At 33.9% G+C, this 23,049-nt stretch overlaps 1 protein-coding gene across 1 annotated transcript in view; it reads left to right on the top strand.

The window, feature by feature from the left end:
- The first annotated feature begins 1,789 nt into the window (after positions 1 to 1,789).
- The window catches only part of LOC141296220 (nuclear receptor subfamily 6 group A member 1-B), a 40,456-nt gene continuing 19,196 nt past the window's right edge, over positions 1,790 to 23,049 (top strand). Inside the window, exons 1-2 of the mRNA XM_073827494.1 lie at positions 1,790 to 1,853; positions 11,028 to 11,063. Of these exons, the coding sequence (XP_073683595.1) occupies positions 1,790 to 1,853; positions 11,028 to 11,063 (100 nt within the window). The remainder of the gene's footprint in view (positions 1,854 to 11,027; positions 11,064 to 23,049) is intronic.

Raw genomic sequence — 23,049 nt, forward strand, 5'->3', positions numbered from 1 at the left:
GCGTTACTTGTAATGTGTTACCCCCAACATTAACAATGAATAGCTTATTATTCTTTTATGATTGTTAGACTTAACATATATCGTTGAAAACGTCACTCTGTGCTCTAATAATAGACATATTTAATGACATTGTGCCATGCAAGGTCTTTTTATAATCTAGAGAAACATGCGAGTATGTCAGTGGGGTACGGTTGAGACACAGTGTACCTGGATTGGTGCCCTATTGCGTCATATGCTGTTTAGTTGTACAGTGTTATTATAATAGGTTAAAGAGACATTTACACACATGCTATGCAAATTATGTTTAAAAAAATTATATTTGTGATATTTCAACTATTATTAATAGACATATTTTCTAACATGAATGTTAAAAGGATTTTAAGAAATATACAAGGTGGTAAAGTGGGTACAGTTGATACACCCTTTTTTGTCACTATGTATACAGTAACAGTTCAGTCAAAGAAAATAAAATGCATATTTAACCCTTGTGCATTAAAAAAAGTTACACATAGGTGCAAAATGTCCTTGTCCAAAAACTGTCATAAAAATATGATTTATTAATATTTTTTCCACTTTCACCATTGTTGTTTTTTTTTAACCAGCATCTGTTCTATCCATAGATACCAAACATTCATTTTCAGAATTGTAACCCTTTAAATGCTAGTTTGTTTGTTTTTTTAATGAAAAAATAGTAGTAATTTCCATATACTAAATGCTGAGCAGAATTTTTTTTTCTTTGCTTATTAGATTCTTGGGTGTGTCAGTGAAGAACAACAACATTAAATTTGAGGCATTTATATTTTCATGTAGTGTTAGATTTTTTTGTACATGCCAAATTTGGGAAAAAATGAAATAACTACTAAAAAAGGGTAAAAGTTTTAAATTTGAAGCCTTGCCAATAGAATGAATGCCTATTAGCAAATATTGCATAATTTCAAATGGCCCTGGGTTAAAAAATTGCTGTTTTAATGGGTTTCAATGTGGATATTTTTGTCCTTAAAGGCCTGAGTGTGAGTATTTTTTGTGGTGAAATATTACAATTTTAACAAAAATAAACACCTGAGCCAAAATCTATGCAGTTGACATTAACACAGACACGCTTACAACAAAAAACAAAACTGAAATGGAGAAAAATGTCCATAAGGTCGCAAAAGGGTTAAGGCTGTGTGTGTTTGTGTACTGGTATTTCCTATGTTATGGGGACTAAATGTCCCCATAAAGTAGGTAATACCCTCCACAACCTTATGGAAAAAAAAATGTTTTAGGTCCCCCAAAATAATGTCAGGAATATATTTCTTTATTAATAAACATTTAAACATTTGGTGTGACCATCCTTTGCGTTTAAAGCAGTTTTTCAGGTAGCTTTGCAGGTAGGTGTCTTAAAGTATATTGAAGACATTGCCACAATTCTTCTGGATTTCGTCTAAACTGATATTTCCTATACTGACACTGCAGCAAAAGCTAGGAATAACTGGCTTAAAACCATTTTTAGCTGCTGAAAATACTAGTGTTCTAATAATTTTGACCACTGTACATATTATTAAAAATGAGAGAGATAAATGTGTGAATATCTATCTATCTAGCTATCTAGCTATCGATCTGCTTGATGAACTGCAAATCCCAGGGGGCGTCGCGGGGGCGTGTCGTCACGTGACCCAAGCAAGGTGTTTTCACGCTAACATGAGCGCTTGACATGAGTTGAGAGCGCGGAGAGCAGAGGGCTTGCAGAGGTCAGAGCTCGGAGTGCAGGAGGACCGCGGAGAGACACGCTCAGTTCATCTACAGGAGGATGGAGGTGGAGAACCGACCCAACGGATTTGACTTCTCCAAACGGGACAAATTACTGAGCCGCGGTGAGTTTCTATTGCTCGTGCACAGTTATGCAGTCTCAAATGAAAATTTAATTGTTTGAGTTACAGTTCTGAATCTTGTATATATGCATGAGGTTATCATTCAGGCAAAGTGTATCGTTTTGCTTTCTTGAAGTATCCTTCCAGGTTTGTTTTAAATAATGTAGCACTTTTAGTGCTTTCTCAAAGTAGTTAATGCAATTTGTAATTGTACCCGTGTATGGAGTAAAAAGTGTGTGTAATGTGATGAATGGACGTATGGAGCTGGAGTTTGTGGACAGTGAGGTCTTTTAAAGCGCTGCTGAGGAATGTTTTTTATATGCACGTCCGCGAGGAATCGTAAAAGATGAACTTTTGAACTTGAGCGAATCACCCTCGAGCGCCACAAAAACACGTCAATGACAACAAACAAGCAGCTGTAGCATTTTTAATCAGTGGAAAATAAATCAATGTAGTTAAAAAATAATTGCATTTATTAATTTTTTGATATATAATGATATATTAAATACATACTTAAAAAATATTAAATATATAAATACATATATACATACACAAATGTGATTTACTGTAAGATAATGAGAGTAGTGGTCTGATATTTTTTGTATACGAAAATTATGGAATGTGTTGGTCCTGAGATCATACACTTGTAGAAAGGTTCTTTATCAGCATCTATTGTTCCACAAAGAACCTTTAACATCAATGAAAAAAAGTTTCTTTGTAATAAAAAATAGTTTTAATATGTTTGTCACACTAAGAAAAATGTTTTATTCAAGGGTTTGCATTACCTTCAAAGTCTATAGTGATTATGACTTTGGCAATATGCAAAATAATATGGAATTAGTGCAGAAAGTGAATTAATGTCGCTGCTATGTAATTAATCACTGGTTTCTGCTGGTAAAGCAGGCTCATGTCTTGCCCCTCTGGAAAATGTGTATCAGATGGACTGGTAATAAGAGAATGGTTTAGCATTACTGTCTAAAAAGAATGAATGATTATTGTTGGAATAAATGCATGCACTTACTTAATATTAGTAATGAGTACACTACCAGTCAAGTCAAGATTTCTTTTTTTATAAATAAGTCTATTCCGCTCAACAAGCCTGCATTTATTTGATCCAAAGTACCGCAAAAACAGTAACATTTTGAAATATTTTTAATATTTAAAATAACAATTTTCTATTTGAATATATTTTTAAATGTAATTTATTCCTGTGATTTTTTTTCAGTGCCGCATGATTCTTTAAAAACATTCTGATATGCTGATTTGCTGTTTAAAAAAAAAATATTATTATTACGTTGATAATTTTGATGATTTTAAGGTGAAATTTTATAGTATAAAACTTAAATTTAATCATCTGATAAAGAATGGCTTCATATCGAAGGTTTTTTTGTAGCTTAAATAATCATTTTTTTTTGTAATATCAAGTTTGTGTGTGAGCATTTGTTGCCCTAAGCAAGAGAATTTGGAATCGAAAATGACTTTTTGAGCCATTCTGTGCACTCGTATTGCACTCAAATCTTTGAAGTAACGAATAGGATAATTAGGTAGTTTTCCATCTCATTTGCATTTTATAATTTCATGCATAGCCCGTATCTGACACGTTATTTTAGTATTTGTATTCGCACATTTGCAAGTGTTTGCAAAAGAGAGAAAAGCCTTAAGCTTTCACTCCATGAAGGAAATGCACATACACTTGCACAAAGATGACCAGCTTGTTTTTAGCACACAAAGGTTGCCAGGACTTCCAGATTTTACAGCTGCATTTCCAGCATCTGTTTGGCACAGATATACATACAACACACACACAAACATGATGTGGTTTCATTTTTATAGAACCTGAAACTCATCAATTCAACAGTTACATTAAGTTCAGCTAATCAGTGTTGCTATAGAAACACTGGATTGGTCACTGCACATACCAGAATACAACTGTATAGTCAACAGCCTTGACCTTTCACTTCTGAGTGACCTCTCTCCTCTCTCTGACCTTACGGAGCGGAAAAAGACAGAGGAAGGAGATGCCAACATGTATGTTTTTTATGCATTTTCACTATAAGAAGTAATTATTCATAAGTAGTTATTTATATCAATTAGACTTTCAATATCAAGTTTAATATTAAAAAACTAGTAATAGTACAATTGCTGTAGTGAAAGGTAGTGTGGCCTATGTGTGTGTGTGCGTCTCTGTGTGTTTGATCTGAGATTTGTTCTTTAAGCTTGGTTGCTCTTCCCCCACAAATAAACAAATACACAAACACACGTCATAAACACATATAGAAGATAAACTTCCTGTCCTCCCACCCACACAGGGATCATAAAACCCCCCTTGCCCCTGGCCATTCCATGACCCCTTGTTTTGACCCTCTTGTTGCTATAGAAACCTTGACGGACATGTCGAACAGGTAGATTGGTTCTGCCCCATGAGAGTTTTGTTTTTTCATTAATTGTGCGATATGTGTGTGCTTTACCTTTATTGCGTTTTAAAGAGACAGTACACCCAAAATAAAATCTCCTGTCACTCATATGTATAACTTGCTTTTGTCTGTGGAACGTAAAAGAAGATATTTTGAAGAACTGTTTCAATTCCCACTGACTTTAGCAATGTTCTTAAAAATATTTTCTTTTGCGTTCAACAGAAAGTCTTGCAAGTTTGGAACAACTTTAGGGGAGTAAATGATAACAGAAGTTTTTTTTGGGTAGACTGTTTCTTTAATGATATTCAATGCATTTTGGGTTTAATGTCTAGATTACTTAATTTAAGAATAATGTAGCAAACATCCTAAAAAGATGTTTAACATCTTTACATTTTCTCATCTTTTTCATATATGAATCAAATCTTATTTTGAGTCTCCATGGAATGAAATGCTTCCATGCAGAAATTAAAATATGATTCTTTTGTTATTAAAGCAACTAGATTTTTATATATTCTAAGATATAATGTGCTGTGTTTAAGCATAAATGGCTAGTTTAAGCATTTTCACACTTTATTATTTATTTGAAGAGGTTTTGCAAGAACTAATCAAATAGTCAATCAATAAATATTTATAAATAGTTGCGTTTTCGTTATTTACAGGAATTTACCAGTGAAACAGAATAAGAAATATAGAAAGATATTGTACTATTTTCCCTGCTTCTGTTCAACACAGTAAAAAATTGGGCCTACATGAAAGATTTATGTATTTGAGCTGTCTATAAAATGTGCAGTTTCTTTATTTTACCAAAATAGGAGGGATTATACAAAATGCTTATTTTTTTATTTAGTACTGACCTGAAAAAGATATTTCACATAAAAGACATTTACATACAGCCCCCAAAAATTGTTGAATTTATAAAAATTACCCTGTTCAAAAGTTTACATACACTTGATTATTAATACTGTTCTTCAGAAAAATCCTTCAGGTCCCACAAATTCTTTAGTTTTTCAGCATTTTTGTGTATTTGAACCCTTTCCAACAATGACTGTATGATTTTGAGATCCATCTTTTCACACTGAGGACAACTGAGAGACTCATATGCAACTATTACAGAAGGTTCAAACGCTCACTGATGCTTCAGAAGGAAACTCAATGCGTTAAGAGGCGGGGGTGAAAACTTTTGGAATTTGAAGATCAGGGTAAATGTAACTTATTTTGTCTTTTGAGAAACATGTAAGTATCTTCTGTAGCTTCTGAAGGGCTGTACAAATGATATTCAGGCAAAATAATAAAAATGTACACATCTTCATTCTGATCAAAAGTTTTCACCCCCACTGCTCTTAATGCCTTGTGTTTTCTTCTGGAGCATCAGTGAGTGTTTGAACCTTCTGTAATAGTTGCATATGAGTTGTCCTCAGCTTTTAGATGGGTCTCAAAATCATACAGTCATTGTTGGAAAGGGTTCAAATACACACAAAAAAAACTGAAAAACCAAAGAATTTGTGGGACCTGAAGGATTTTCTCTAAAGAAGAGCTGAAGTAAAAAAAAATTGTTTATTTGCTACTTATCTGTAATTATTTGTGCAATTTAGCAGTTACTGAGAGAAAATACTTTCCCAGCTTTTTCAAGTAAATCTTAGTCCACATTTTTCATTGTACATAAATTCTAAATTGCAAATTTAGTTCTGTATATGTGTGTAGAGTGTAGATGACCACACATACTCATGCGCACACACACATTGCGATGAACAGAGGCGCAGGGGGGTCGGCTGGGATCTCATGTCCTTGGATCTGAATGATGAAGCTCTGGAAAATGGAAAATAAATGGATATTCAGGTTACATATCACTGCTACATCTGTACAGCTCCCCTCCCGATCCCTCTTTCCTTCCATCAGCCAAGTGGAACAGAAGACATCTGGGCAGCCTCATCCTTCTCTTCTACAGGCGGGGGGTGGGGTGTTGGTATGTGTGAGTGTGCTTTTGTATGCATATGTCCCTATACCTGTGACTATGCATGCCTGCCTGTGACTCTGTGTGAGTGTGTGTTTGTTCTGTATGAGTACAGATCATGCTGTTTTTTTAACAACCTATTCTATTGCTTCTAATGAAGTCCAATTTATATTGTAAATTGGTAGAGTGATGTGACCCAGGAACACAAACCCAGCCATAAGGGTCCATTTTTAAAAAATGAAGATGTATGCATCATCTGAAAGCTAAATAAATAAGTTTTCAGTTGATGTATTGTTTGTTAGGATAGGAAAAAACTATTTAAATATCTAGAATCTGAGGGTGCAAAAAAAAAAAAATCTAAAAATTAAAAAAACGCCTGTAAAGTTGTCCAAATGAAGTTCTTAGCAATACATATTACTAATCAAAAATGAAGTTTTGATATGTTTACAGTAGGAAATGTACAAAATATTTTCATAGAACATGATCTTAATATTATAATTTTTGGCAGAAAAGAAAAAATGATAATTTTGACTCATACGATGTATTTTGGGCTATTGTTACAAATATACTCTACTACTTAAGACTGGTTTTGTGGTCCAGGGTCACATATATTGTGATACAATATTTATTTATTTTATTTTATTTATTTATTTTTAAAAGATTATATTAAAAATTTAAAAAATTATATAAATATATAATTTTTTTAGACAATCTGTATCTACCTAGAATGATTTCTGCTACACAGATACACATATAATTATTTTTTTTAATATATATAACTGTTTTAATGATATTTATCTCTCTCTCTCTCTCTCTCTCTCTCTCTCTCTCTCTCTATATATATATATATATATATATATATATATATATACATATTAATAATAAAAACAATTAATTTCCTGTCGTTAACTTGTAATTTTAGATTAAATACTATTTTATGTCAGTTATTTTTATAACAAAAAGCATTTTTATTTATCATGAAATTGTCATTTAAATTGTATATAAAATACAGGTTTATTAATCATTATATTTAACATTATTTATAAAGCATTTTAGTTTTCTATTATTAAATTGACATTTAAATTGCATGAAATTATATAATTAAATTGTCATTTAAAATATTAATATTTAAAAATATATATTTTATATACATTTTAAATGACAATTTAATGATAGCAAATAGAAATGTTTTTAGGAAAATTTAATCTATTAATATTTAAAAATATATATTTTATATACATTTAATTTTCCTAAAACCATTTCTATTTGCTATCATTAAATTGTCATTTATATTTGAGATAAAATACACATTTATTAATATTAATATCAATACATTTTTTATTTTAAAAAAAATTATAATTTGCCAACATTATATTAATGGCATTACATTCTATAAATATTAACAAAATTTCTATGTAAAAACTACATTTTTATAAATATTTTCAGTGACCACAGACTTTAAAGGCACAAAATGTATGAATTTCATTACTTTAGATTAGATTGAAATTCTCAAACAAAGTAGCATATATTATGAAGAAATACTTTTTATATATTAGAAATGTGTCTTGATTTCTTCTTTTGAATAACAAAAACTTTTCCAACAAATTTGGCAAAACAATAGATATACTGATATTAATATTATAATTTATAAATTCTGTCAGATGTATAAATTTTGTTAAACTTGCACCACTACTTGCCCTTAAATGCAGATGTTCCAACATTTTAATGTGTATTTTAATGCCGCTGTATGTATATATTTCACTAAAAAACATTTTGGTGAACAATTATTGGAAATTCTAGCAGCATTAGCCTCACTAGATTAAGCAGAACCAACCTTAGATATTCTAACCTGTTTAACATCATCCAAAAGTTAAATACTGTAGCTTAATGGTGTATGGAGATTCAGTGGGAGTGAGAAAATGTGTGTGGCACAGAAGGCAGACGGCGGGTATTCGCTACTGTAGCTCAATCCCAACGGCCTACAGCCATCAGAGCTATTAGATTATCCTCAAGGAGCCTGCGGTTGGTGGAGTGCGTGTGTGTTCTCCTCCACCATATGCCGTAGATTGCTGGAGTGTGTGTGTGTGGAGCCCCGCGTGTGGCAGATCAAAAATCCGCAGCTGTCAGCGAGCTGAAGAGATCACACTCATACACACACACACGTGGCGCTTTCTGAAGAGGTCGCAGAGGTCGTGTCCTGAGGGACAGAAGTGAGAGGACTGGGCAGATGGGTGTGTGTGCGTATGAGAGGAAGATAGATAGAGAAAGTGTTGTTTTAAGAAATAGAAGAGGCTTTGTTTTAAAGCACTCTTGATGCTCTGTGTGGTACGATGAACTGCTGTGCAATGTTTAAGAGTGTCTGTCATAAGAACATTTTAATGTTTAATATAGATTGAAATTAATGATGGTTATGGCCTGCAAACATACAATTTGAAGGAATTTAAAGATATAGTTTACCCAAAAGTAGGGGTGGGCGATTTGGTAAAAATATCATATCACGATTTTTTCAAGAAATATCACGATTCACGATTTTATCACGATTCTTTGTCATGTTGGTTTTACTTTTTTACAAGTTGTCTGAGTAGTACAGCCAAATTAATTTTTCTATTTTAAAACCAAAACCTTACAAGGTAACAAAATATAAAATAAAAAGAATGGCAGATATTTAAGCCAAAGTGGGCGAAGACAAAAAAATCTTTGTCATTATTTTCTTTGTTTTTAAAAAATAAGAACAAAGATAAGCTACATGTTACAAATACACATACTATACAAATAAAACAAACAGTGCTTTAATTTTCAGGTACAGTCCATGTATTTATCAGTAGCATTCAAGAAATTTAATTAACAAATATAAAAATAAAACACTATATACATTATATACATAAATTATACATAGAAGCAACATTTAAAGCAACTGTATTGAAGTTCTTCAGTCAAGAGCAGTGAGTGATTTTCCTTTGTGTTTTGTTTTATTAGTGTATCATCACCCAAAAATGACAATTCTGTCATCATTTACTCACTCTCGCATTTTTTTAAGCATAAAACATGCTGAACATAAAACTTATTTTTAATAATGTGGGTAACCAAACAGTTGCTGGGTCCCCAGTTACTTCCATATATTTTATTTATTTATTTTAAGTCAGTGGGGACCAGCTACTGTTACCCACATTCTTCAAAATATCTTCTTTTGTGTTAAGCACAAGAAAAAAATTAATAGAGATTTAGGACATGTGAGTGACAACATTTTTGGGTGTACTGTCCCTTTAATGACAATCGACAGCATGTTTAGCTCTGTCGCAGAGCTGCACGCATCTATACAGGCGCGCATCCGTTTTTCTCTTAACTGTTTACTTTCACTTTAGACAACCGACTGTGTTTATATGTAATCCTTGCGTGTTTTTGACAGTATAAGCAAATTAAACGCCAAAGATAGCTCAGTTTAGTAATCAGGTGCTGTTTGACAGGCTTTTAGCGCACGTGCTTCAGGTTTACGCGCTCATGAAGCGCATGCCAGAACAGCGCGCGGACCAAATGGCTTATTTTACCGGCAAGACTTTGAAGCACATTCAAATAATGTACTTTTGTGATCGCGAATATGAATAAGTGCAGTGTCCCGTGAGTGAATGTACAGTATATTAAGACGGAGGCACACTGTAGCACGATACTACGATATTTATTCAAAAGCAGATCGTGGAGACATTTTAATCGTCCACGATCAAAAATCGTCATATCGCACACCCCTACCCAAAAGTGATTTTTTTAACATTTACTCATCCTCATGTTGCTCAAAATTGTTTTTTTTTTAAAGTCAGTTTGCTCTTTAGAAAAAAGCAAAGAAAATGGCAGATTAAGATTTAATTTTATTTATTTGGTTAAATCAATGATCTCAAAAACTTATTTGGTATTAAACTGAACAAATTAATACAAATAAAACTAGTGTTATCTAAAACTAAACAAAACTGTTACATATATTTTGCCTTCATTAAGAACAAAGTTGAAATAAAGTAAAATATATACAGTTGAGGTCAAAAGTTTACATACGCCTTGCTGAATCTGCAAAATATTTAACAAAATAAGAGGGATCGTATAAAATGCATGCTACTTTTGATTTAGTACTGACCTGAATAAGATATTTCACGTAAAATATGTTTAGATATAGTCGACAGCAGAAAATAATAGTTGAATTTATAACCCTGTTCTAAAAGTTTTTGTTCATGACTTCCTTGTTTGTCCTGAAAAGTTAAACTAGTCAGACAAATTCTTTGGTTTTACAACTTTTTTGTGCATTTGAACCCTTTCCAGCAATAACTGTATGATTTTCAGATCCATCTTTTCACACAACTTTTGTAACATATGCCACTATTACAAAATGTTCAAATTTCACCGATCCAGAAAAAAATTGCAGAAATAAACACAATGCATTAAGAGCCAGGGGGTGAAAACTTTTTGAATTTGAAGTTTAGGGTAAATTTCACTTATTTTGTCTTCTGGGAAACATATAAGTTTCTTCTGTATCTTCTGAAAGGCAGTACTAATTGAAAAAAAAAAAAAGTATTTAGGCCAAATAAGAAAAATGAACACATCTTCATTATGTTCAAAAGTTTTCACCCCCGGCTCTTAATGCATCGTGTTTCCTTCTGGAGCATCAGTGAGCGTTTGAACCTTCTGTAAAAAGCTCACTAAAGGATTCCAAAAGTGAAACAATAAATTCTTATTTGTCTGCCATTCAGAAATGTTTACAGTTTTGCTAGAGAAATACTAAACTTCCTAATGTCTTCTTTTTCTCTTCCCCTCATATTCTCTCATCTGCAGGTTATTATGAAGAGAACTCCCTTCAAGACGACACAGGTGAGGAAACTCTTCATCTCAATCTCCATTCTGACACCTACTGGTTATATATTTACAGTCTCATTTATGTGCTTTGTGTCTCAAATATAATATTTAGTTTGTAGAGAATAGTGGACATTATATTGTGTGGTGTGCTTTCATTTTTTTAAAAAAAGCAGACCGAAAAATAAACACTCTTGTCATTATTTCTTACTCTCATGTCGTTCCAAACCTGTATGAGTTCTTTCCTCTGTTAAAGGAGTAGTTCATATTCAGAACAAAAATTTACAGATAATGCACTCACCCCCTTGTCATCCAAGATGTCCATGTCTTTTTTTCTTCAGTCATAAGGAAATTATGTTTTTTGAAGAAAACATTTCAGAATTTCTCTCCATATAATAGACTTCTATGGTGCCCCCGAGTTTGAACTTCCAAAATGCAGCTTTATAGGGCTCTAAACACAGCCAAGGAAAGAAGGGTCTTATCTAGCAAAACGATTGGTTATTTTCTTAAAAAAAAAAAAAAAAATACAATTTATATACTTTTTAACTTCAAATGCTTGTCTTGTCTGGCTCCGTGTGTACTCTTATGTATTCCGGTTCAAGACAGTTAGGGGATGTTGAAAAACTCCCATCTCGTTTTCTCCTCCAACTTCAAAATCGCCCTACATGGCTGTTTTACTTTTTTTTTTGTAAAGGGTGTTTGAACTTATTTGCACGTTGACTTTGTAAACACTGAGTCGGTACTTCTGCAGCGATGTAGGACATTCTTAAAGTTGGAGGAGAAAATGAGATGGGAGTTTTTTGACATATTTTAAGTTGTAAATGTTTTTAGAAAATAACCAATCGTTTCACTAGATAAGACCCTTCTTTCTCGGCTGGGATCATTTAGAGCCCTTTCAAGCAGCATTTAAACTGCATTTTAGAAGTTCAAACTCTGGGGCACCGTAGAAGTCCACTATATGGAGAGAAATCCTGAAATGTTTTCCTTAAAAAAACATAATTTCTTTACGACTAAAGAAAGAAAGACATGAACATCTTGGATGACAAGGGGGTGAGTACATTATCTGTAAATTTTTGTTCTGAAAGTGAACTACTCCTTTAAACACAAATAACGGTATTCTAATGGTGCGTTCACACCGGACGCGACTTGCGCGGAAAAAAACGCGCTATTCGCGCGTAGTTGAACGCTTGAACATTTGAGTTTACTCGCGCCATTTGCGCGGTAAAATTCGCGTCATTCGCGCGTGACATTTTCTTCACAACAGACGCAAATTCGCGTCAAGGGAGGGGCTTCTGCCACTCGTCAGCGGGAAAGTAGTTGTAAAATAGGTGAATGAGCTCAATTTGCCAGCTTTAGCTTTCTTGTAGTCTCAATATGTATGTATATGTAGGTCAAATTGAGTAAAGAGCGTTTTTTTAAACTAACCAGATTGTCCGACCTCTTCACTCACTTTATTCCTAGCAAGATCCCTTTTATTCCTGTTTCTACAAAAGTCCAAAGATGTATCGTACAGCTCCGAGGAACCACAGACAGCAACGGTGATTTTGTCCGCCATTGTTGTTTCGGATTTCTGCCTCCGTCACTACTAGAGCAAGCTCCTGATTGGTTAACGCGGCGCGGATTTTCGCCAAAGTTCAGATTTTTGAACTCGCGCGAATGGCGCGGCAATCGCTTGAAACGCTCAATGCACGCCGCGCCATTCGCACGTTTCGCGCCGCCTCATTCGCACGTTTCGCGCCACAGGATGGCTATTCGCGTCTTTGCATTGACTTAACATGTAAATCACTCGCGCTTACCGCTTCATTCGTGTCCGGTTTTGAACGCACCTTGAGGATAGTTGGTATCCAAACAGTTGCTGGTACCCATTGACTTCCATAGTGCTTTGGAAGTCAGTGGCTACCAGCAGTTTGTTTACCTACATTCTTCAAAATGCCTTCCTTTATGTTCATCAGAAGAAACTCATACAGGTTTGAAACAGCTTAAAGGGGAGTACATAATGACAGAATGTTCATTTTTGAGTTGAGAATTTAAGTCTATAGTAACGTTCTGGATTAAAACCCAAATACAGAGAGAATTAAAAAAAAATAGTGTATAGAGTAAAATGTGACTGCAGTACTCCGCTTTACCAGTAGAGCATATCACAGAGCTCTTATTTTCTCTCTCGTTCTCCAAAGCTCTGGTGAAAGTGCACCTTTTAGGGGTCAGAATAAGTTCAGGAGCTTCTGATCTGATGTTGCCAACAAATCCTTCTGTGATACATGCATGCATCCTGTTGTAAAGCTGTACAAGTCAGGGTCGAACATTGTTAGAGAAAACACTTGATTTATGTGAGAAACCAATTAAGCCATAAAGCAGCGGAAGAGCGTTCCAGAAACAAACACACACACACACACACACACACACACACACACACACATTGGTGACATCACCTTCACTCTCTGTGGCTGTGAAGTCAAAGTTAGGTCAGCAATCAGCAAGCATTACTTGCTCACCGATGGATCCCCTGTAGTGGATGGGTGCCGTCAGAATGAGAGTTCAAAAAGCTGATTAAAACATCACAACTATTCACGTCTCTCTACAAAATCAAATTCATATTGAACTGTTTTGAATTGTTTTCACATGTAAACAGTGCTTAAGCTGTGCATATTTCTCTCTAGATTCAGATAAAATGACGTTTTCAATGGAGAAAGCAACATTATGCATAGAGCGCTCATATTTTAGCACAGCTGTTCAGTTCATAAGACATTGATTGATGGACTTAAGCTGGATTACTTGTGGATTATTGTGATATTTTTATCCGTTTGGACTCTCATTCTGACGGCACCCATTCACTGCAGAGGATCCGTTGCATTGGTGAGAAAGTGGATGCTAAATTTCTCCAAATCTGTTCAGATGAGAAAAAACTCATCTACATCTTTGACAAAATAGTCAAGTAACAAATTCCTATAGCACTTACCTTATGTTTTACACCATCCTGTGCTTGTTGAGTGCAGGTTTGAGATGTTTATGCTGTTTTCTCAGCTAATAGTAGATCAGTATTTTGTCTGCAAAGGTCTGTTAGTAGTTTTTTTAAGTCTGAGGGTCACAAATGTAGTGTCTGAAATGTCATGTTAGAGGACGTTCTAGTGTTCCTACTGCAGTTTGCACTCATTGGTCAGTGAGTCGCTCACATGTTAAACCCAACGACATCAATGAATGTATATCGCAGCCGTAAAAATGACAAAAGCAGCAGTTGTTTTGCTCGGAGAGTTGATGTGTGTAGTATATGGTAATTTCAGGGCACAGCCAACGGTCGATGGTTTCCTCTGCATCCAAACTCACCGACAGCGTTGAATGTTCCCAAAATGCACCAGGTGTGTCTTTGCATGTCCCAAACTTTGCTATTTAATTAAAGGTGTATCCAGCTGTGTTAGATCACAATGGGAGTTTTGTGTAATTATATGCAGATTTTTTTAGCATATAATTAGTATTGTGTGCTCAGGGAAAGCATATATTATTATTTAAAGAGAAATGATGTAGTTGCAATCATCTGCCATTGTGTGATGGTCTTTAGTGGTATTCATTTGAATTAAAAATGTGAAAGCGTACACCAAAAGCACTCTGATTTTTGTTAGCTTGGCAGAGACTGAAAACAATCTGGTTTTATTTCATTTGCAAGAAATAAAAATATAGTTATACACTATCTTTTTTTGATTATTCTTTAAAATACAGTGTAAATACATTGGTGCGTGAGTTTAGTAATCATTACCTACCATTGTATATAACAAAATACTGTGGTTTTACCACCTTTTTATGTGTACCATGATATTCTTGGGTACTTCTTCGAGTACCCTTACTATGGTAAATTGATATGAAAGTAGCATGGTAAATATTAAAGTACTATGGTTTTAGATTGTTATAAGATAAATAATATTCTTTGAAATAATTTGGTACATTAATATATCAAAATACTCTTGTATTACCATGCTTTTTTTATATGTACCATGATATTTTTTGGAATACCCTTTAAATACCACAGCACATGGATATGATACCCATTCAGTACTATGTATAAAAGTACCATGGTATTATGTTTTTTGTTTATGTACCATGGTATATATTAAAATACTATGATTTTTACCATGATTATATTATACATACCATGATAGTCTTTGGTGTATCCCTCAAATACCATAGTATTACCATGTTTTTTTGTTTTAATGTTCTATGGTATCATGTGTTGAAATACTGAGTAAATACCTTATGTACTTGAATATAGTAAACAGTCAGTACCACGGTATATATCAAAATGCTCTTATATTACCATGTTTTTTATATATGTTCCATGATATTCTTTGCAGTACCTTTTAAATACATGGATATGATAACCATTCACTACTATAATATGTATAAATGTACTATGGCATTAGTATGTTTTTTTATTTATATACCATGGTATATATGAAAATATAAGGATATTACCATGATTTTATCATACATACTATGATATTCATTGGTGTATCCAACAAACATTATGGTATTACCATGTTTTGTGTTTATGTACTATGGTATTTGTTGAAATACTGAGAGAATGCCTTATGTAATTGAATATAGTAATGAATCAGTACCATGGTATGTATCAAAATACTCTTGCATGACAATGATTTTTTTTATATATGTACCATAATATTCTTTGGAGTACCCTTTAAATACCACGGTACATGGATATGATAACCATTCACTACTATTGTATGTATAAAAGTACCATGGTATTAGTATGTTTTTTTATTTATGTACCATAGAATATATCAAAATACAATGGTATTACCATGATTTTAATATACATGCCATTATATTCTTTGGTGTATCATACAAATACCATGGTATTACTAAGTTTTTGTTTATTTTACTTTGGCATATGTTGAAATTCTGAGTAAAAAGCTTATTTACTTGGTTATACTAATCAATCAGTACCATGGTATATATCAAAATACTCTTGTATTACCATGTTTTGTTTATGTAAAATAATATTCTTTGGAGTAACCTTTAAATATGAATGATAACCATTCAGTAGTATTGTATATATAAAAGTACCATGGTGTTAGTATGTTTTTGATTTATGTACCATGGTATATATTAAAATACTATAATATGAGTAAATACATTTATCAGTACCATGGTAAATACATAAAAACAGGCATTGCAGTGTTAATAATTGTATCACAATGCCATAATAGTTATTTTAATACAGACACTGATTTCTTTTAAGATAATAACTAGATTCTAATTAGTATTGCAGTCATTTGCATATGCATTAATTTACATATGCAAAGTATATTTAGTAAAACTGGGTCAGTGTCACAATGCATGAGACTAAACCAACTGAATCAGACAAAAGAGCGAGTGAACTTACAGAGACAGATGGAGAAAGCTACAAACACATCAAAAGAGAAAGCATAAGACACTCTTACCTTGACTCTCTTGTCATGTTGACACTAATCAGACAAACAAGACTAGCTGCTTGTCGTCTAAAGAGTTAAATGAGAAACTGGAGAAGTGCCTACCTCTCTTTTTCTCTCTCACATGAAGAAACTGCCGTGGTAAACAAACATATGCACATCCACTGCTGGATGAGTCACTACAGAGCTGACATCCTCATTGTGAGTTTGTCGTATTTGAGATGAACTATATATGACCCAAATGATGTGCCGCTATGAATTTGGCCATGTGCACCTAGTGATGGCTTCTGATTGGCTGAAATTCCTGATGCTGTGAATCAGAGCTCTCTGATTGGCCGAGACGGAGTTCCTTTTGCATAGACTAAAAAAGACAAACAGAAAGAGAGAGGTGTAGGAGGCGGGAGACTCTTGGGAATAATTGATGAAAGATATAATGATCAAAGCGAATAGAGGAGATGCGGTAGATGGATACAGTTCGCCAGCGGGCAGTTTGCATACGCTTAAATCATACGGATTGATACGCTCTACTTTCAGCTTGGAGCAAAAACATACCAGTGTAATAGCATTGTTGTGTGTTTCTGAGGTTGTGTTCTCTGTTGCATTGACATTTTTGGACACCAGGGGTGCATTTCCCACAATCCTCTTTGCCTATGGCGACACTCTCGCTCAACATGTGTTAACTAGGTCAATGCGCATGCATAGGATCATACACAGTAACATGGCATATCTAAAACCCCATAAAATAAGACTGGGGCTCACAGACCAATGATCTAGATGGTGGATCAGGTCACACCAGGAACTTCTGCAGGTTTAAATCCTTCATTCCTCCCTGTCAGAAAAAACTGATAGGTTACACTCCTACCCTGGTGAAACTTAAAGGGATAGTTCACCCAAAAAAATAAATTCTGTGATTTAATTACAAAGCCTCCTGTCATTCCAAACCCGTAAGACCTTTGTTTATCATTGGAACACAAATGAAGATATTTTTAATGAAATACAAGAGCTTTCTGACCCTGCATAGACAGCAACGCAACTACAACGTTCAAGGCCTAGAAAGGTACACTCTTAAAAATAAAGGTGCTTCACCATGCCATAGAAGAACCTTTTTTGTCTAGATGGTTCCATAAAGAACCTTTAACATCTAAAGCAGTGGTTCTCAATCTTAGTCCTGGGGGACCCCTGCTCTGCACATTTTGCATGTCTCCCTTATTTAACACACCTGATTGAGATCATCAGCTCGTTAGTTCAGTTCATGGATCTCTGGCTGTATCCGAAATCACCCCCTATACCCTCAAATAGGGCACTATTTGAGGGGACAGCCATTTTAAGTGGTGTTTGAAACCATAGTGGACGTTCTCGAGTGCACTCATTCAATCCCACAATGCACCGCAAAAACGAGTGTACAACCGATGTACGCTCAACAGCTAGAGATAACCCATAATGCACTGTGAGAGTCGCGCACCGACTGAATTCCCGCGTCTCTCCAGATGATGGCGCCCGCAGCTGAATCATCTGTTCATTTTACAACGCGCTCGTCCACTGCGTAATGCAGCGTACAACACAGGTACAAATTTGTTGTAAATTGATTATTAAATTGTTTAACCAAGGTTTATACATAAACTCCTTGACATAGTTCAAGATAAATCCTTTAATCTTACTACTCGAACTGTCCGTTTTAAATGATTGTTAAACAGCGGCAGTCCTTCCGGTGCACTTAGTGTCCGAATTCGCTCACTCGTTTTCATTCACTCCTTCAAGTGAACTGTACGAGTGGACTAATGTAGGGAATAGTGAATAGGGTATAGGGGGCGATTTCGGATACAGCCTCTCTCCTAATGAGCTGATGATCTCAATCAGGTGTGTTAAATAAGGGAGACATGCAAAATGTGCAGAGCAGGGGTCCCCCAGGACCAGGATTGAGAACCACTGATCTAAAGAACCTTTCTGTTTTACAAAAGGTTCTTTGTGGAGAAGGAGGTTCTTCAGATTATAAAAAGGAAAGAAAGAGATAATCTTTGTGGAACCAAAAATGGTTCTTCTATGGTATCGCTGCAAAGAACCTTTTAACCCTTCTAAACAAAAACAGCTAAAACAAGTCGGCTGGTTGGCTGGTCTTAGCTGGTTTAAGCTGGAAGTAGCTGGTTTTAGCTGGTGGTTTCCCAGGCTGACCAGCTAAGACTAGCCTGGCCAGGCTGGGAAAGTGGCCAAAACCCCTCTAAAACCAGCCTGCTGACCAGCTAAAACCAGGCTGGTTGACCAGTTAAAACCAGCTGACCAGCCTAGGCTGGTTTTAGCTGTTTTTTTCCACTAGGAGTGTAGTAAATAAATGGTTAAAATAGTCCATGTGACATAAGTGGTTCAACCGTAATTTTATGAAGCTACGAGAATATTTTTTGTTTACAAAGAATAAAAAAATGACTTTATTCAACAATTACCGTGTCAGTCTTCGATGTACCTTCATGAGAGTAGCATGATGCACTTAAAACCTTTTTATTTTTAACCATCCAAAACTTCATCTTTAGATAGTTAAAATCATGATGACATAAAATAACATCTAATCCTGTCATTTATTTAGAACTGTCGCAATTCATCGATTCTAATCGACTATTCAACTATTTTGTTGAGTCGAGTAATGGCAGAACACCGGAAGTGGCGCACTTCACTGTCGAGAATCCATGAAATGCTTTATCAGACTTTTTTCCAAGGCTGCATCAGATATTAAACCCATTTAAAAATCATAATTACGCATAATTGTGAATTCGCCAATGCTACGATTAAATAAATCTGTTCCATGCAGGTTTAATATATGTGCGTCAATTATTTACATGTGTAGGCTAAGTACGTGCGTCTCATAGCAGCTCCATTCACAGTATGCTGTTCCACAGTTAACATTCTCTGCATGTTGTTGTGAGTTTGGATTTATTATAACGTTCATCTGGGAACGCAACGTGCGCCATTCCATCAGATTTGAAAGGTGAATCATTTACAGTTGCAATCAAAATTATTCAACCCCCTTGACCTGCAAGACATTTTGTTGCAGAGAACAACATTTTGTGAAAACAATTCAACAAAGGCATGAGTAAACTATTTAAGAAAGTTTATTAATACACATTTGAGTAATTCTGAGAACGTAAGTTGATGAATAATGACAAAAAATCGAATTGGCTCTAAACATTCATGTTCAAAGTTATTCAGCCCCTGAAAGTAAATTTGGTGTAGAATCTTTTATTCTTTAAAACCACCAATAAACACTGCCTGGAAGTGCTTAGATGCTTCTGTCACCTTTCTGCTGCAATCTTGGGCCATTCCTCCCCTGAAAAAGCTTTCAGATCACTGATAATCTTTGGTTTTTACTTTGCCACTGCTTGCTTCAAATTCAACCATGTATTTTCAATGAGAATTAAATATGGAAACTGAACAGGCCACTTAAACATTCTATGACAGATTCCTAAACCAAGCGCAAGTAGATTTGGACGTATACTTTAGGATGATTGTCCTGCAGGAAAGTCCATTGATTATTAGCTTCAGACTTTGCACCAAAGGCATCACAATGTTTGCCAAAATGGTCTTATACTTTCATAAATCAATGATATCCTTTGTATGGTCATGTTTTCCACTTCCTGCTACAGTAAAACCACCCCGTAACAGGACTGGCCCACCTCCATGTTTGATGATGGAGATGGTGTTCTTCTGCTTATAAGCTTTGTCATTTTTGCACCAGACATACTGCTGATCCATACGCCCAAAAAGTTCCAGTTTGGACACATCACTCCATAAAACATTCTTCCAGAACTCCACAGATCTATCCAAATGAATTTTGGCATGTTCAAGGCAGCCTTTTTGTTGTTCTTGGTCAAGAGTGGTATTCGGCAAGATGTCTCAACATGAAGACTACACTTGTCTAGTGTTCCTCTTGTACACAGCATTGAAATATTTTTCCTCCTTTCGTCGGGTCATCTTGCAAGTCTTTGGCTGTACATTGCAAGTTTTTCTCAGTTGATCTGATCAAACATTTTACGATATTGTGCTTTTTTGTTCAACAGCCTCAAAGGTTTTCTGGTTCAACACACTTTAATCTAAGGAATACGGCTGCCAGCTGTGTCTTTAGGGACTTGTAATGTCTTAGAAACCTTCATGTAGTTTTAGACTTTCTAATATGGCAAAATATTTCTTCTCTATTGATTTTGCGTGAGCTCTGTTGACTTTACCATATTTGCTACTCATCTTCAGCACATGCATGGGCTAAGAGTATACTATGTGTAACACCCCAAGCTAATTCCATTTTTAATAAGTTTGTAAAGACTAAAGACAATTTTTTTACTTTACAAATGATTTGTGCTCTTTCTGAAGATCCAGGAATAAAATTGCATCTACAACAGTTTTCTGGCATATTAAAAAGTGATAATGTCAGTATATAATGTAATGTTTTTGAGTTATAGGATGTTTTCATAACACAGCTATGTCAGAATTATTCAACCCCTATTCAACATTGCTGTTTTAACACAGTTATTTTTATGGTAAGGAACAAAACTGTCTTAAAACAGCAATGTTGAATAGGGGTTGAATAATTCTGACATAGCTGTGTTATGAAAAAATCCACAATTGAGTTTTAAAGTTGAGTTTTAAAGTTTTATTTTTTACCAAATTCTTTTCAATTACTTTTCTGGATTCCATTTCAATGCTTACATTACATTTTAATAATCAAAAGCATCTCCAATTAATTTATTTTGTTATTATTATGAAAATAAAATGGTCTTAAGTAAAACTGTTGTTTTTTGTTTTTTGTGGGAAATTAGTCGTTTATTGATTAATCGATAAATAAGTCGATAGATCAATCAACATAATAGTTGTTATAGGCAGCCCTACATTTATAATTAACAGTTTCCTCTAAAGCCATTACTTCCTATTTCCAGTGGTTTGGTACTATGCGGGTGATATAAGTGAGCTAGAAAGATGGCAAGAAGACACAGAAGGCTTATGATTTCTGTTGCTTCTGAATGTAGGAGGCGGTAATACACACTGACAGATCTAGAACAGCATGAACGGGGGATAGAGAGACGTGGAGTGAGACCGACAGAGGGATGCAGGGAAATCAAGGGATATGTTGTTCCTGCTGTTTGCTCCGGTGCTGTGAAGTGAACTAGATGGGCCGGTATCATCATTTACACGCTGACTGTGAAATGACTGTTCCTTCTGATCAGCAGAATCGCAGGTCTGTTCAGAGTGGAGGAGTAGTTATAAATGCTATGAGCGGATACAGTCTTATGCTTACCATAGCTGCATTTGTTTGATCAAAACTACTGTAAAAACTGTAATATATTCATTTAAAATGAGTGTTTTCTATTTGAATATATTTTAAAATATTATTTATTTCTGTGATGCAAAGCTGAATTTTCAGCATTTTACTGCAGTCTTCAGTGTCATGTGGTCCTTCAGAAATCATTATATCATTTATATTGTATTTTTTTAATATAACAATTTTTATTTTATTTTAATAGCACTGACATATATTATTCTTTTTTTAATTTTATGTTTAGATTTTATTTTCTTAATCTAATTAATGTTTTTAGTAATGTATTAATAACATTATGTATACAAAATGTTATTACTTTATTCTATTCTATTTTATTTCCATTTTTAGATTAGGTTTTAACTTATTTTGTCAGATAATATTTACACATTTATCATCTCTCTTATTGTGCATTATGATTTTATATAAGTTTTAGTTTATTTAATTTTAGTTATATTTTTGGTTTTTATAATTGTAGTAATATGTATCAGAAAAAAATATTCAACCTAGGGCTGGGCGATTCTTTCGATTTTTTCGATTAATTCGAATTTACATTTTAAGACGATTTAATTTTTTATTAAATCGAGGTATCGCGATTTTTTAATAAAAATATTAGATACATTGTAATTGCACCAATGGCAGAATAATTAAGAGGCAACCACATGATGGCGCGCCTAACTAACCACTGTATTCAGAACGGAAAACAAATAATGCGTTCTGGTAAAATAACCATAGCCATATCGCCCAACCCTAAAACCTATTTATTTCATTGATGTGTTAAAATAACATTTAACACATCAATAAAATTGATTGTTTTAGACATTTTTAGATATTTTATATATATATATTTATTTAATAATCTATTAAAAAATAATACATTTTATTACTAATATATTACTCATAACATATTTAATATGCATTTTCTTTATATTTTATTTTATTGAAGTATTGCAAAAGCATAAAATAATGCTTTCATGTATTTTTGTTTTTATATATTTTATTTTAGTGTTTTTTTTTACATTTTAAGATTCCATTTTCTTTAATATGCTATTTTATTTTAATAATGCATTAAAACATTAAAGATATTATATTACTGTCATATATTTTATTTTTTGTTTCATGTTTAGAATTTATTTTCCCGAAATTTAATTGAATTTAAGTTTTTAATAAAATTAAATTTTTATTAACAAAATTAAGTAATGTATTTTATTATGTATTATTGTTATTTATTTATTTTACATTTTGATGTTGTATTTTCGTTAATATAGCTTTTAAT

Source organism: Garra rufa, chromosome 21 (genome assembly GCF_049309525.1).
Source record: "Garra rufa chromosome 21, GarRuf1.0, whole genome shotgun sequence".
Lineage (NCBI taxonomy): Eukaryota > Metazoa > Chordata > Actinopteri > Cypriniformes > Cyprinidae > Garra > Garra rufa.